This window comes from Ochotona curzoniae, unplaced genomic scaffold, assembly GCF_017591425.1.
Source record: "Ochotona curzoniae isolate NIBS_2020 unplaced genomic scaffold, NIBS_Ocur_1.0 contig_291, whole genome shotgun sequence".
Taxonomy (NCBI): Eukaryota; Metazoa; Chordata; class Mammalia; order Lagomorpha; family Ochotonidae; genus Ochotona; species Ochotona curzoniae.
This window is the reverse complement of record NW_024465649.1, coordinates 3,073,971-3,090,870: the sequence shown is the minus strand read 5'-3', so window position 1 is coordinate 3,090,870 and position 16,900 is coordinate 3,073,971. Positions and strand designations below refer to the sequence as shown.

The 16,900-nt window shown below is 48.8% G+C and overlaps 1 protein-coding gene across 1 annotated transcript in view; it reads left to right on the top strand.

Moving 5' to 3' along the window:
• The first annotated feature begins 2,888 nt into the window (after nt 1-2,888).
• Nucleotides 2,889-16,900, top strand: part of CACHD1 (cache domain containing 1) — a 205,522-nt gene continuing 191,510 nt past the window's right edge. Inside the window, exon 1 of the mRNA XM_040978638.1 lies at nt 2,889-3,134. Coding sequence (XP_040834572.1) covers nt 2,889-3,134 — 246 coding nt within the window. The remainder of the gene's footprint in view (nt 3,135-16,900) is intronic.

Below are 16,900 nucleotides of genomic sequence, written 5' to 3'. Positions count from 1 at the left end.
GGGGACAGAGAAAGGTGTTTTCTGGGGGTAGGGAGGCATTTGGAAAGAAAAGAGTGAGGACAAGGCCAGAGAGGCAGCCAGGTTGCAGTGCACACAGCCCTGTTCAGCACAGGCTCTGAAAGGGGCACCCAGAAATGAGGAGATGCAGATTAATGAGAGACAGGGTTAGTTCTGACGCTTAGGAAAATGATTTTGACTTCAGTGTGAAGAAGAGCATGACTGGCTTGGAGAGCGGATGACATCACCCGGGTTTTCACGGTTAAGGGAACCACAGGAGGAAGTCTTCAGTTTTTATGCATGGGGATCTCAAAACATTCATGGAAGATGGAACTAAAAGAAGTTTATTGTGGCACAAAAAAGATTTGAGGTCCATGCATTTTTTTTTTCACAATATATATCTTCAATGGACTGTTACAAGGTCCCTTGAATACATCGATTTCTATATTCTTTTTGAATGAAAAGAAAAACTTATCTCATAATTCCACTATCCATAAATGTGTTGTATCCAGGACCCAGTAAAGAGCTGAAAAAATGGAGAGTCAGCTCAAGAGAAGGATGAACTTTTTAACTTTGCAAAGCTCTGGTATTTTGGTGACTAGTGGAGGCATGGTTTTAGATACGTGTTCTCAGAAGAAAGGGTGGTAGGATGAAAAAGGCAGCAGGTGATTAGAATCCCGAGAAATAGCAACACAGACAGGATGGGCAGTAAAGGAGAGGTGCTTTCGGAAGGTGTATCAGAATAGCGACATATGCTAAGTTGGTAACCATGGTGAATGCAATTGAAAAAACTAATGTCAGCTGCTATTATTATTTATTTTGCTTTCTACTTACCAAGTGGACTAGTATTTTTGTGTTATTAATAACTATCATGTGCAAGGCTAGAATGCCCCCCCCAAAAAAAAGAAAGGTCGGCTTAACTCTGGGGGCAGAAGACAGACATGTAAGTTTGCATCTCCTTGTTCATTTAAGAATCACTTTTCTGAAACCTGTTGTGTTGTTGTGTTGTGCAGCGAAGGGCTTGGTCTCTGCAGTGGACAAGCTCACCCGGGCTCCAGTGTAAGACAAATATGAGGCTGCTAAGGGTGTGTCTTGCCCGTGTCAAGGTGAACAGACTGAAGGGTGTCACCAATGAGAATCTATATCATTGTAGCAGAGACAATGCTGATTGGAAAGTTCAGAAAAAAGGATGTTCATGAGATACAATGGACCAGAAGAGTCTGAAAAGAGAAGGTGGGCTTTTAGCACACTACTGTGGAAGGATTAAACCACAAGGCTTTTGGGATCAAGTGTAAAGAGCGCCAACTCCAGGTCTGATCCTCCTAGCACCTCTACTGTGGCTTCTCTGCTCTACTACCCTTCCTCTTCCTGTGCCTGGCTGTGTGTTCGAGGAAACTGCAGCCAACCCGCAGCACTTGTCTGCTTTTACACACACACGCGAGCGCACCCACCCACCCTCACCTGTTCAGGTGCTTCCAACAGGTCATTTCTCAGTCTGAGCTGGGGGGTCTGGGAAAACAGGTGTCCGCAGTGAAGTAGGGTTGACTTGTGGGTTTTGGCTGATGCCTTTGTTGCAATAATGGGATCAGGTGGTTCCCTTGCAAAGGCTGACCACATGAACCGTGTTGTGTTTCAGAGCAAGAACCTGGGAGTAAGACAGGCGCTTAATTTCTGGATCTGCTTTTTATCCCCTGGGTGACCTTCGGCCATTTATTCCATTGCCCTCAAGCCCCAGTCCTTAGTAGCTAGAATTTTGGATAAAGATGCCTACCTCGTAGAGGATGTTGCGGGGAGGTGGATAATGTCCAGAAACCTTGGGGCACCACGCTGGACACGCAGTGGCGAGCTTCCACTAGAAAACCGTCGAGCGACCAATCCAGGGCTATTGTTATTGATAACCTGGAAGACTGGCAGCAGATGCACCAGCCGCAGTGCCTCGGACCCTCAGGTTCCGCCCGGCACACCACCAGCGTCCTAGAACTTAAAGGGACTTTCGATGGGCGGAACCTGGAACGGATAGGAGCCCGGAGTCCTCGCGTGGGCGGAGGCCGTGAGAACCGGCGCGGGGGTGGGTGGGTCGCTGTCCCCGGTCACAACACGGTGGACCCCGTCCCGTGGCCCGGCTGGTCCCTGGGAAGGGAGGCTGGGCTCGGCGGCCGGGGCCCGGGGGCCGGTTGTGAGGCGGGAGCAGGGACGGAGGGGAGGGGCGACTGGGGTAATTTCCCCGCCTCTCGTCCTTGCTCCATAAATCACCGCAGCCGCGGCGGCGAGCTGGGAAGTGCGCGGAGCCGTAGCGCGGCGTGGTGGCACCAGACACCTCCCTTCCTTCCACCTCTTTCTTTCGGTTGTGGTTTTTTTTTTTTTGTTCGCTCGTTCGTTTGTCCGTCCACCCCTGTCCCCAATCCCAGCCTCCGCGTCTGCCTCCCCGCTCGGGGTGGCTGCCCCAGCGGCCGTAGCTGGGTGGCCGTTCTCCCTCCGGTGCCGCCCGTCGCCACCACCTCGCTGGGGACTCCGGGGAAGGGGGGAAAAAAGCCGCGCGGCTCGCGGCGCCGACTGTCAGCCCCGCAGTGCACGCACTCCGGCTCCCGGAGACCCTCGGCGCACCGCGGGGAGCGCTCCGGCGGCCGCTTCCTCTCCCGCCCAACGCCGAGCCGGCCGATGGTGGCCGGCCGCGCTCCCGCGCTGGAGCCGGGCGCCCCCTAAGTTTGGGAGCCGCTGCCGCCGCCGCCGCCGCAGCACCAGCAGCAGCAGGATCAGTGTGGAGACGAGTCTGCAGAAGAGGAAGAAAGTTTTGCGGGCTGCGTGGAACGGGCCCCAGGCGCACCTCCGGCGGCTCCCTCTCCGCGTGCCCGCTCCCCGAGCCCCTCGGCGGGGCGTAGCGAGGAGGCTGCATGGCCCGCGAGCAGGAGGACGAGGAGACGGCGGGGACGGCCGCCCTGGCACAACACTGTCCGGGCTCGCCTGGCTGGGCCGGGGCCGGGGCTCGGCGGCCGCCCCTCTGGCTGCTCTGCCTGGTGGCGTGCTGGCTCCTGGGCGCTGTGGCCGACGCAGACTTCTCCATCCTGGACGAGGCGCAAGTGCTGGCGAGCCAGATGCGGAGGCTGGCGGCGGAGGAGCTGGGAGTCGTCACCATGCAGGTAAGCGATCCCCTTTGCGGCGCTGGCCTTGCCCGGCAGCTTGCCTTTCCCCTTTGCAAAGAAACACCTCCCAGTGCCCGGTGCAGGTCTCCCTGTCGTGCACCGACTGCTTTTGGCCGGCACAAAGCCCCCACCCCACCAGACCTTTCTGTCCTGTGCACAGAATCGACCCCAGCCCCTTTGGTACGCACTGCCCACCCCTCGCTTTCTCCTCTGTAGAGTCCCCCTTCCTCCCACAGCCTGTGTCTGTTGAGCTCCAGGTCCTTGACCTCGGGCACGATCCTCTGGTTTCCTCCGCACCTTTCTACCCTTATCTGCACACCTTTCTTGGGCAGTTACCGCCCCGCCACCGCTGCAAACTCCCGTCTGCTCTTTGTGTGTCCCTATGCTAAGGCAGCCGGCCCATCGGCCTCCGACGAGTTTCCGAGGCCCCAGCCCTCCCGGGACCACTGCTCTGGTGCCCCGGGCCAGCGAGGCGCGCACCGCAGGGAAGGCACCGGCTAGGGGCGCGGCTGCTCCCGGGCGTTCTGGGGCCCCCGCGCTTCCCTCCCTGCCCGGTGCGTTGGGGGAGGGGCCGGCCTGGTGGATTCCTGCTTTAGATTCCGACTCTGGTCCTGGTGGGCGACTCTTTTTTGTGGTTGCTTTCAGCTTTGGTTGTGCGCTGTCTGCCGCATGCAATTTGGAGGGCAGGGTGCTGTTTGGGGTGTGAGTGTGTGTGTGTGTTCCCGCGCGCGCCTGGGCCTTTTGGGGGAGAAGCGAGGAGAAAGGGCGAGATGAAGGCGGTCTCGGTCTCTCCCGAGTGTTTACCATGCGGGTCCTCCCGGGGAGTGGTGGGGGGGCGCGCCAGTAAACCTCGCCCGCTGCTGATAGGATGTTACCACTGTGAACCACCGAGGTAAACATCGCCCCACGGCCACCACCTGGAGATTCTCACCCGCCGTTATTTTAGTGTTGTGGGCCAGAAGCACCCACTCGATTAGGGGTGCTTGAGGTGAGATCCCGAGGCTAATACCCTCTTAGGTAAAATCACCCCATTTCTCTAACACTCCCACGACAATAATGGGTGACGGGTAGGGTCTTCGAAAGAGTGAAGTTTGCAGGAAAGTGTTCTTGGAAGAGAATTCTGATACCGTCGCTACCCCGGCCGCCCCTTCCACCTCTCACCGGGAGAAGTGTTTTCGCTGTTTGTGATTCAGGTTTCCTATCTTTTTCCTTTTCTTTCTTTCTTTTTTTTTTTTTCTTAAATTCTTTGTACCCTCACTTCTGCCTCTTGCCGAGAGAATACAATTTTCCTAAAGTGAAGTTCCACAGACATTTTCCACCGTAGAAAAAAATAATCTGTTTCACTGTTGAGGGGAAGGTGGAGGTGTGGGTGGTTTGCTTGGAAGATCAGTTTAGGTTTGCACACACCCGGCCCTGAAGTGCAGTCAGGTCGGCTTTTATTCATTTGCATAATAATAGGTAAGACTTGAAAATACATCATTCTCCCTTTCGGTGCAAATCCTTGATGTTCATCTTCAGTTTTTTCTTTTTCCCATCTGCATTTTCTTATTTTTTCGGCTGTTGCTTAGTTCCTCGGAGGGTAAGGACTTTTGGAGGTGAAGGAAAATTCGTTTTCTTTCCAGCGGTGAATGTTTAGATCCGGGGTGCACACAGAGTTGTGTGTTTGGCGTCTTTGGAGGCGGGGGAGTCGGAAGCCGGGTTTTTGCAGCTTTGGATCTTGCTGCAGGGGTTAGTTGGCCATTGCCACCTTCATCGCATTGCCAGGACGGGCAGGGCATTTAGGGTCTTCCACCCCCCTCCCCCTTCCTGTAAGCGTCAGGACTTGATTTTTCTTTACTGTTTCTCACCCGATCCTTGACAAAAGGTGAAATTGGATCGCCACACATTGTCATTCAGGTAGGGATCCAAAGCAGATGTAGTTTTAAAAAGCTTCCCTGTTGAAAAGGAGACACTTCAGTCAAAAGCTCTGGCCGGCAGGGGGTTTGTGCCCAAATGGCCCTTTATCTCCTCCCAACTGGCCTCTTTCTAACACCTTTGCCACCTCATTGTGAAAGCCGACCTCCTGCATCCAGGGTTTTGTCTGGCAAAATGTGAAGTGGCTTCTCTCCCTTTTTGAAAGGAGCCAGGGCACACACACTGCATCTAAAAGTTCTCCTGGCGCTGTGCTTCGGTTTGCCACTTGCCTCTGCGAAAATTGGGAGAAGTGGAGTCTCTTTGGGGAGAATATTTGTAAAAACAAATTAATAGAATTAAATTGAATAGCAGTTGGATGTCTGGCTCTAAAAGATTTTAGGCCCCAGTTCTGCCTTGCAAACCTTCGGGGTCTGTTCAGTGGTTCTGCAAGGCCACGGATTTAGTTATTGTAATGTAGATGATGTGGCTCTCCCTAGGAAGATGTTGGATTTTACCTGTGCAGAGCGGGTCTGTTGTGCAAGGGTTGTCTGAAGGTGAGTTGGGTCAGATCCCTGGGGGGAACCCCCCCTTTTTATTTTTTTTTCAGCAAGACACACCTTCACCACTTAAGGGATTGGCTTGGCCGCTGTCACTTGATTTTGGCGTTTCGAACACAGTGTGGACTTTTCTATGACAGCACCTCATTGGTAAAGGAAAAAAAATTGTAGGTCAGTTTATATAAAAAGCCAGTTTTCAGTGGCTTCTGCTGCTGAAAATCTCCTAAGACAGTTTTTCATGCTGTGAAATTGCAAAATGGCCCTTCAAGCCCGGCCTCATGTTGGGCAGCATTTCCAGGGCCCCACGTGCCCTGTTCAGTGGGATGTTGGGAAGGTTACTTTACAAAAACAGAAATCAGGGTTCTTTCTGCTCTGTGGTTTCCGGTGACGTGGGACCTGTGCCTGTGTAGAGGGGACAGTGGGAGACCTGCTCCGCCTCCATGTTGTCTTTTAGAAGTTTCCTAGTGGTGACTACTTTGTCACTATTGTTCCTTTTTAGTAGTGGACAGAAATGTTGGAAAAAAGTATTTTGATTTACAGCAACCAATTTTGCCAGTGCCCTGGGAAAGCTGCCCCTGGATGCTGTCTTCCAGCAGCAAACATCATGCATCATGAGTTGGGGGGTGCGGAACTGAAAAGCTAATCATTCTGTCCTCGGGGGGTCTGGCTGCCCTGTGGTCTGAGGATCAGTGTGTGGCTGTGTGACTGGTTTCTGCTTTTTAATTCACACAGCCGGATTGTGACGAGGCAGCCTCAGGAAGAGGAAAGAACCCTATCTATCCTGGGTGTCTGGCGACCTGAGTCCCAGCTCTGCTACCTATAGGTTGGGCGATTGGTAAATGTCAAGTTGTCCATATGATTCTTGCTAGAGGCTCACTCGGTAAATGTAATGGCACCTGTTAACGTGAGGGCACCTGTTTTGGCATGATGCTGAATTGGAGACACGTTGATGGATGTAGTGGTTCTTAAATGGAGAATTGCTTGTTGAAAGCTTACAGAGCATGGAGCACTGTGCTTAGGTGTTGAGGTTTTCCAGCACAGGTGCTAATGGTTGAAGGAGGAGGTAAGTTTGCACAGGTAAAACAGTTAAGTAACAATGCCTGCTTGTTAGAAGGCGGATCTGCTTTGGGAGCCATTTCATCAGGCACTTATAAGGCCCATTTAACATTATATGACAATACAGGCTTCTTAACAGCAAGCACCTGGCACGTGGCCAGTGTGCCTGCTTTAGTGTTAGTGCTAACACAGCTCTGGTAGGCTGAGCACACTCAGTATTAACTTGGCAGGCACACCTGCAGGTTGGTCAGACAGCTGCTGTATGGGGCCTAGGAGGGAGGCTTGTGGTGGGGGTTGGGTGTCTTCTGCTTGGGGCATAAGAAATACCAAAAGCATAAGCTGGAACCTGGACTCCAGTGGAAGAAAGTATAGCAAGATGGAGCAGTTGATACTTCAGGAACTTAAGAGGGCTCAGCAGGGCAGAGGTGTGGATTGAAAATACAGCTCCATGTTGTAAATGACAAACAGGCAGGCTTGCTCTGCGTACAGAAAAACAGCCATACGTGAACTTCTTGGTTCAGTTTTGCGTATTTCCAACAGACTTTTTGGAGGGCTTTGATTCTCTAAGGGGTCTTGGGTTAGGCCAAACTGAAAACAGTGACTAACGCTGGGCCCATGTCCTTAATCTCCATAATGATGACAGCAGACACCACAAATGAGGCCCTCAGAATCAGGCAGCCAGCAAAAGGCTATGGGCGTTGGACTGCAGAGGGTTAGTGCAGCGTGAGAGGGGTGCCCCTGACGTGTTAGGAGCACAGAGGAGTCCTCAAGCCCCTCTCATGGAGATAAGGAAGCAAGTCATCACTTTGCTCTTGACCTTTTCGGTGACATGTCTGTCCCTAGTGGCAGAGCCTTAAAGATGAAGGGTAAATGAATCTATTCATCAGACTCTTCTGATTCTTTCTGGTGGTACCAGACGAGGGACACCTGAGCTGGAGGAGAGCTCTAGCTCCTGCATCCCTTGGTGTGGTTCCGTGGCTTCTTTCTTTGACCATGACTCCAGAGCTTCTGTGGTTATTGGACAAGGGTGTTTTGATGGCCCTCTTGCAACCACACACTGCTTTATAGTGAGATTTAGCAAGGTTTTTTTTTTTTTTAAGATTTATTTATTTTTATTGGAAAGTCAGATATGTGGAGGAGGACCCAGGTGCCTCCTCCAGGTCTCTCACACAGGTGCAGGGTCCCAAAGCTTCGAGCTGTGCTCGACTGCCTTCCCAGGCCACAAGCAGGAAACTGGTTGGGAAGCAGAGTAGCTGGGACACGAGCCGGAGGCTCCCGTGCTGGGCCCAGATTTGGTAAGTTTTTTATCTTCTAAGTTAGACTTCTCCTAAGTCATGTGCATCATACCAGCACCAGCCTGGTTGAGAATGATTTGAGTGTGTAACTGGGCAATATGGAATGATTGGGTGGGGGCAGGGAATCCCTTGCATTTACAAATAATATGATTTGGTTCTGTGCCCTTTTGCACAATAAAAGCACTAGTGGAAAGTCTGGCATTGCATCTTTGGGGAATTGAACACTTGGAGTAGAAGAAAGCTGCTGATTAAAGGGTGACGTGGTTTCAATGAGCCCAAGGAAAAGCAGGAGCCGTTTCTGTCGCGCGTAGTCCTCCCTCCCTAACACCTGCCTGAGCTGGCCTGGTCCCTCCTGCTAGTTCTGTTTCCCCTGCCAGTGGTATTTGAGTGTTGGAAGGGCTCAGAGGATGGGAAGGAGATGGTTTCACGCTTTCTAACAGGTTGCTGCTATTTCTGGTTGCTGCTTGAGGAGTTCCTTCCTTGAGCTTAAGTGGATGAGCAGGCAGGAACTTTGCAAAACGCTGGCATTGTGGTAGTAGATGGAAAGGGCTTTGTTTGGGATCTGCTTAAGCCTGCTCTACAAATACACTGGAAATCAAAATATGAAGGGACAATTTTTGACTCAGCCAGTTATTCATGGTAAAATTTCTGACATGTTATTAAATTGCAATGATCTCTAGTGTCTTCCCACTTAACTTCACTGCAGGAAAGCTGTTTGACAAGCTAATGAAGTATCTAGCATAGGGATCTAACCTCAGAACAGGTTGTAAACAGAATAAACAGCAGGATGGTCTGTGTAGTGCTGGGGGCACAGAACCTGGAAGGAGCAGCCGTGAAGCTCCTGTGCCCAAAGGGAAAGGAGATGAATCTTCTGGCAATTGCAGCTCTCCCTGCCGTCAGTATGGTGCCCCTGTGTTTCTAGGGTACTGTGTGTAGATCTCAAGGATGTGCTGCCAAACCCTTCTTTGGGGCTTCTGATGAAAATAGTGGAGCTATTTTCCTGCGAAACTGTTTACTACAAAGATTGTAAATATAGTCAAGCATTTTAAAAGGTGCGTGAAAACGCCTGCATCCCTTTCTCCAAGCTTAAACATTATCAACTTGTGATCAGCTTGGTTTCATCTCGGCCTCTGCCTCCACCAGCTCTTCCACTCTCCCCAGATTATTCTGAAGTAAATTCCAGACATTACATGACTGTTGATAAGGTTTTGTCGCATTCTTATGCTTTGAAGATTTATTTACTTATTTGAAAGGCATGGTTAAAGATAGAGGGAGAGTGGGCCCAGCGTGGTAGCCTAGCAGCTAAAGTCCTAGCCTTATATGCACTGGGATCCCATATAGGTGCCGGTTTGCCATCCAGGTCTCTGTTTGTGGCCTGGGAAAGCAGCCTGAGGCCTTGGGACCCTGCACTCACGTGGGAGACCTGGAAGAAGCTCCTGGCTCTTGGTTTTTGGATCAGCTCAGCTCCAGCTGTCATGGTTGCCTATGGAGTGAATCAGCAGGTGGAGGATCTTCCTCTATCTTCTCTGTATATCTGCCTTTCAAATGCAAATAAATCTTTAAAAAGATGGAGAGTGGGAGAGGGAGACAAAGGGAGAGAGCAAGAGAGAGGGAGAGATAGATTGAATGAGAATGAATCTTTTGTCTGCTGGTTCACTGCCCGGATGGCTGAAATGGGAGTGACTGGTCTAGGCCAAAGCAAGGAACCCAGAACTTCATCCAGGTCTCCCACAAGGATGGCATCTAATGCTCTTACCAAGCTCGTTGGCAGAGAGCTGGATCGGAAGTGCAACATTTGAAACAATGTATATTCTTTAATATGGGATGCCAGTGGGATCAGTCACTGTGCCACAACACTGGCTCTTGCATTCTTATTTAATATATGTATTTTAAAAAATGCTTTAAATATACAGAATATATTGGCAAAGTGGTGTATAGGATTTTTCCATTGACGAATCAATATAGATAGCTTGGAAGCCTTAACGCTTCCTGGTGATGTGTCTGAACAACTTCCACCCAGTGTCTACACACAGCAAGTGCCTTTGCCTGGCAAGCTCCTCAGCCTTCTAGGGTTAAAGTCAAGTTTGAGGAACCTCCAGTGAGGCTTCCTCGGTGTGCCTTCTGGTGCTTGCTTTCTTGTCTCTCTCCCACAGGTCTTTAAGGCTCCTTTTTTTCTTAGTGTAAGGATTATAGTCTGGGTATTTATTTTTGATTCTGCGTGAACTGGCTCCTGTTCTCCCTTCCAGAAGAGGTAAGAGTGAGGAAAAACCAAGGTGAGAAGACCAAGTGGGAGGGAGAGGCAGACAGGAGAGGGCCAGCTGGGCTGTGTACAGGTTTGTCAGAAAATGTGCTCAGTATGCTACATTGAAGAGCTGGAGGCGTAGAGGATGCAGGAAGTACTTGGTACCCCAGTGCCTTTTACTGGGATGTTCCTGCCTTGTGAGGGAGCACCCTGGAGAGACTTGAGTCAGAATTGGGAAGATGTGTTCTGGAATCTACTGACGGTTGCTACATAAAGTATTCATAGGGGTCACAGAATGAACAAAGTAGACCAGTAGAGAGCAATGTTGGATATTGTTGGCTAAGGGTACAGCGAGCGCTAACGGAGATATGGTGACCCTCAGCCTGGGATTGTTGCCCGTGTGGGGCTAATGTTGATACATCTGTTTTTAGAAGAAGGTGGATACCTGGTTTTATTGGAGATCTCTTGATTCTTAAAATGTTGACAGCTAACTTATTTTCTTTTAAAAAAAGGACAGAAACTACTATGTAGGTCAAACCAAACAGGTCTGCAGGCCTGATCAGGCCAGAGGCCATCAATTTGCAATGTCTAGGTTGGAATTATGCACAGGTTTTGGGAAGTTAAGCCAGGTTTGCAGGAAACAGGTTATGTAGTACAAAAGAGAACTTTTGATAGAGGAGTTCTAAAATGGATTTCCTTGAGACAGGAGTTCCTTTTCATCCTAATACCTTCAGGTATTCACTGAATGATTATTTTGTACCAGGAACTGTATTATTAGCCTTAAGAGATCCATTAGCTAATTTCTGATACATACCATGGAAGAAGAGGTACTAGGTGTTCAGAGAATACATATGAGTATATTAACCAATCTGGGGATAAATAGGAGTTCTAGAGGCCTCCTTGCAAAAGTAGAATGAATAGAATTGTTTGGGCATGGTAGGATAGCTTAGATGGATACAGAGTAATGAAGTTACCAGAAGGGTTATTGGAGGTGAGGGTACCTTTTAGGATTACACCTTTTAGGATTGGGGAGATGTGATTAAAGGTTTGGCATGTGCAGAGCTAGAGGGGAAAGAATGTACAAGAAGAGATTGGAGAAGAAGGTGGAGATAAGGCTGTGGGATGCTTGCATCCTCGTGTCACTCCAATCTCGTTTATGAGGCAGGTTACACAACAACTCACATTGGCTTGACCAAGAAAGGAAACTGCTGCCCCAGGCACATGACCAGTTCTGGAGAGGTCTTTGTGTAGGCTGTTTCAGGAGTGGTCAGTACTGTTTCTCTTTGCAAGCCCACTTCTTAAGTACCTCTTTTTGTTTCAACTGGTTGGCAGTAGCTACCCCCTGTTTTTTACTTGGAAATTAGCTGTGCCTGGAGCCTGAGTTCCTTGGGTTTGGGGGTGTTGTGAAGAGAGAAAATGAGAATCTGGAGGGAATGTGTACCCTAGGAAATGCAGCAAGAGTGATTTGGGATTCAGACACCTTAGCCAGCAGCTGCCAGGCCCTGCCCCATCTTTGTGTTTCACCTCCCCAAGTTCCACTCAAGGGAGGCCTGGAAGTGTGCTTCCTGCCCTCGAACCCGTGCAAGCTGGCTGACCGCACTGCATTCTGTCCTGAATGTTTGTCTCAAGTCCAGACCCAGCAGACCTCTTGGACCTACCCTCTGTGGAGTGCACACCAGAGTGCCTGGAGAACAGAAAAAGGCCCGAAGCAGTCAAGTCTGCACCCCTCCGTGCAGGGCCGTGGCTGCAGTCGTGAGTGGTAGATTGAGAACTCCAGTTGTGGTCATTGGAGTCTAGCCTTTGACCCTGGCATGATACTGTTTCACGTTCCACTTCCCACCCAGCTCCCTCTTCATGGTTTGAAAAACAGTGGAGGCTGGCTCTTCCATCTCCTGCCTTTGGATCAGCTCAGTTCTATTCCAGCCATTAGATCCATCTGGGGAGTGAAGTAGATAAAAGATCTCTGTCCTTTTCTCTTTATGCCTTTTCCAATAAAAACAGCCAAATAAAAACAAAACAAAGTACTTAAATCTTTACTACACACACACATACACACACACACACACACACATACACACATATATAGTATTTAAAAAACAGGGACGAACCAACTTTGTTTAGTATTTGCTTATGAAAAAACATGGAAGAAAATTCCACATGTACTGTTTAGGCAAAGTTCTATTTTATTAAACAGATTTATTTATTTATTTACTATAAAAGGTAGAAGAATAGAGACAGAGGTCTTCCAACCACTGGTTTGTTCCTCACATGGCCACAATGGCTAGGATAAGCCAGGAGCTTCATTCAGTTCTCTTGCATGGGTGGCCTTCTTCCAAACTGCTTTCCCAGGCGCATTTGCAGGGAGATGGATCCGAAGTGGGGCAGCCAGGACACCAGCTGCCACCCATATGGGAGGAAGCATCAGAGGCTGCAGCTTTACAGTGCAGTGTCCGCCCCCCAGTATTCTAAAAGTGGATTTTATGATCTGTATTTCTCTCCCAAGAAATTAGAAGTATGAAATTCTTTAATTTTTTATGAGAATTTGTATTAGTGTTATAATTTTGAAAAAGTTGCTTGTTTGATTTGTTCATGAAATTGTCATTTGGATTGCTCTTTACCTTGCCCTTCTTTTTTCTGAAGGTAACTTCAAAGATAACTTTGAAATCGTCTTCAGAAAAAATAACTTTTCTGAAGATTCACATAGCCAAATGACTTCTGTCTTAATTACAGCTTGAAACATTGCAACACCTAAATACCAGAGTGCATCAGCTGAAAAATAGCTTATGGCTCACCTTTCCCTGGAAATGGTATGCTTGATTGTAATTGTATGGTAGAAGCCAGTGTGGAGTAAATTCTTATCTTGTACATGATAATGGCTTGGTTCTCTTCCAACCATAACAGTTATTTTAAAGGTGCAGTCAAAGCTCATGACTTTGATTCCTCTGGGATTTAAAAATAATATTTAAAAAAATATATATTTTTTTGCATGGCGTATTTAAAAAGATACTTTGAGGCCCTGGTAGAAGAACAGTGAAAATCAGCAAGTCTGTGAGAAATGCATCTGAATTTTTAATTAGGCTTTGAGTTGTTTCTTCAAAGTGTGGAGACATCATTAGTGATGTAAGTCTTGTTGCATTAGCAGAGACTGACATTTTACTTCAAACGCTGAGAGTGCAGCTGTCCTGTGCAGATAAAAGTTGCCAAGTGCGGAATAGCAAGGTGGATCGGTAGATAATTAGCTGTCCCACATTACTGCGGTGTGGAAGGAGCCTGCCCGTCATGGGCAGGAAGGAGGGATTATTAGCGGGAGAAAATCCAAGTGTGTCATAAAGCAATTGGCATCACTTCAGCTGTGGCAAAGCTGATAAGGCCTGTGTTAAGGAAACAACACAAACCCAGGCCAATGTGTAAGATGGCCAACTTTGCCTTTTTTTTTTTTCCTTTATTTCTTTTAAAAATCTTTTCAAAAGAGGAAATGGCCAGAAATGAATGATCCACGGATGCACAGGTTCATCCAACTTCATGTGTAAAATAACTAATGAGCTCAAAATAATCTTCATGTTGTTGTGTTACTTGGTGAAGCGGTGAGGATTCCACCCATGCGAGGGCAGAGCACAGAGAGCTCTCCGACCTTGGCAGTTCCCTTACTATGGGTGCCATGAAGAGAAACTTGATGCATATCGGCTCCTTGATACGAACTGTGTGCAGTATATATGAGTGATTTCAGGAGAGCTTTATTTTTCATATAGTTGTGACATATGTGTATATATTTTTAAAGATTTGTAATCATTGCATTCATCTGAGAAACTAGAAGTCTAGGAAGACCTATTAGATTTCTTCTTTTTTTAAAGACTGATTTATTCATTTGAGAGGCAGAGTTACAGAAAGAGGGGAGGTGGGAGAGGTCTTAACCAGTGACTTCCAGATGGCTGCAGTGGTTGGGGCTGGGCCAGGTCGGAACCAGGAGTCAGGAGCTTCAGGGTCCCTCACATGAATGCAGGGACCCAGGCACTTGGGTCATCTTCCACTGCTTTCCCAGGCACATTAGCAGGGAGCTGGGATGAAAGTGGAGCAGAGCCGGGAATGAAGCTGGTGCTTGTGAGATGCCAGCATTGCAAGTGGCAGCTCCTGTGAAATTTCAGGGGGCGTTTTACGGATGAGGTGCAGCAGGGATCTGTTTAGGTTACTTCTTGTGCCTCTAATTCCTTTTATTCTTGCTCATTGCTTTTTCTATAGCCAGTGCCTATTGCAATAGCCCAGAGGCAGGAGAGGATGGTGGGGGTTGGGTGCCACGTTCTGAGTGACACCTTGGCCACCATTGGAGAGAGCCAGCTGTGTGTGCCTCTTGCTGCTGCTGCTGCTTCTGCCCCTTCCCTAAGGAGAGACTCAGGTGCAGGCTACTGCTGCCTCTTGATGTCTGGGGAGGAAACATAGGTTGCTGGAAGTGCTTTTTGGTTGGGGAGGGATGGGGAGGGAAGTAGAAGTCTATTATATCCAGAGATGGCTTTAGCTGCTGTAACATGGGGACATATGGCCTTTCTTCATGATATGGTTAGCCTGGACGTGGACTGTGGGATGATTATCAGACATTGCACCAAACCGATGGTCTAACCATCCTTTGGTGTTCAACTTTATGACATTTTGGTAGTTCTTTCCAAATCAACTTGTACTTCTAATGCAATAAATTTATATTTACTATGTCAGTTTCAACCAGACCTTCCCTTGGTACTAAACATGTTAAATGTTTCAGAGGAAGCCAAGTACTTAACAGCACACATGGTAGGTGTCTAAGTATTGGTTGGTCTTGATGCTTAATTGATGTTAGAGGAAATTGGACTGCATTTAGGAATGTAAAAAAATAGAAAAATGTACTGGAGGCTACTTTATCCTGAAGGTTAGAATTTATCAACAAATATTTATTGAGATCACATTGTGTATCAGGTATTGCTTAATTTTGCATCAAATAGTTTCTTTTTAATTATGTTTTTATTGGAAAGGCGGATATACAGAGAGGAGAGGAGAGGCAGAGAGGAAGATCTTCCATCCAATGATTCACTCCCCAAGTGAGCCCAACGGCCGATGCTATGCCGATCCAAAGCCAGGAGCCTCTTCCAGGTCTCCCACGCGGGTGTAGGGTCCCAAGGCTTTGGGCCGTCATTGACTGCTTTCCCGGGCCACAGGCAGGGAGCTGGATGGGAAGCGGGGCTGCTGGGATAGAACCAGCGCCCATATGGGATCCCGGGCGTGCAAGGCGAGGACCTTAACCACTTGCGCCACCGCGCCGGGCCCTTGCATCAAATAGTTTAAAAAAAAGAGACCTAGTCTACTTTTCACCCTTCTAGGTGAAATAGACATTCACAATCATATTAATAAGACTTTAGTCGTAAATTTTAAGTAGTGTTAGGAAACCGCTTTTAGAAAGATGGCTAAGGGGTCCTTTCAAGCATTTAAGTAGGGGTAGGTGTTTCCCACAGCAGTTGAGTCACCCCTTGGGATGCCAGCATCCCATATCTGAATGCCTTGAACTCTGGCACCACTCTCCACTCAGCTTCCTGCTAAGGCCTACCCGGGAATGGATAGTAGATCCCTGCCACCCATGTGGAGTCCCCGTGGAGCTCTGGCTCCAGCCAGGGCTGTTGTGAGGTTTGGAGAGTGAACCTGCAAACAGGGCTTTCTCCTTGTCTCATCTGCCCTAACCGGTTTCACAGCCTTTCAAACATATACATGATACTTTTTAAAAATTAACTCAGATGTGTCCTTGTCTCTTTTTTCTTAAGCTCTCTACAGGTTCCCCCTGTGAATCGGTAAAATCTCATATTTCAAGTGGCCTTGGCAGCAGAGTGAGATGTGCCCTGCTACCTTTGAGACCTTCCACCCTTCCGGGTCACAATGTTCTTTGAACACTCCAAGCACACACCTGCCCCAGAGACTTTGAACTTGTGGTTCCCTTTGCTTAGGAGAAGCCAGAAGCCTTCCTTGTCAACTCTATCTTTAAAAAACATTGATTTATTTTGGAAAGGCAGATTTACAGAAAAAAATGGAGAGAAAGAGAAAGATCTTCCTTCTGCTGGTTCACCCCCCCCCCCCCCCCCCAGACGGCTGCCATAGCTGGCCAAGTTGAGCCGAGCCAATCTGAAGCCAGCAGTTTCTTTTGGATCTCCCACGTGGGCGCAAGGGCCCAAGCACTTGGACCATCCCTCCGATGTGCTTATAAACAAAGAGCTGGATGGGAAATGCAGCAGCTGGGACGTGAACTGGCGCCAAAGCTGCGGCACTTGAAGGCGGAATTAGCCTGTTGCGCCATCGTCCACGCCCCCCCCCCAAGTCTGATTTAAAACCAGCACCCTCCATCGCCTTCCCTATGGCTCCTTCCCCTGTTCTTGCCATTGCTTGTCCCGCCCAGTGACCTCTCACGGATGTAAACACCGGTTCTTTTGCGGCTGTCTTCATGGTGATTTGCCGAAGAGGGTGAATAGGTGCAGCCGCTTGTGACTGGTTGCTGAGGAAGTGATGGGAAAGAGGAGCCAGTCAAGATTGAGGTGGGGGCATGAGTGGGTGGGAACAGCACAAGGAGAACATGGAGGGACAGGAAGAACCAGCAGGGCAGGGATTGGTGGTCTGGCAGGGAGGGGAGGAACCAACCGAATACCGGTGGAGGAGGACTCTGGTAGGGACGCAGTGGCCACAGGTGCAGGTAGCGAGCTTGGCCGTTGCATTCCA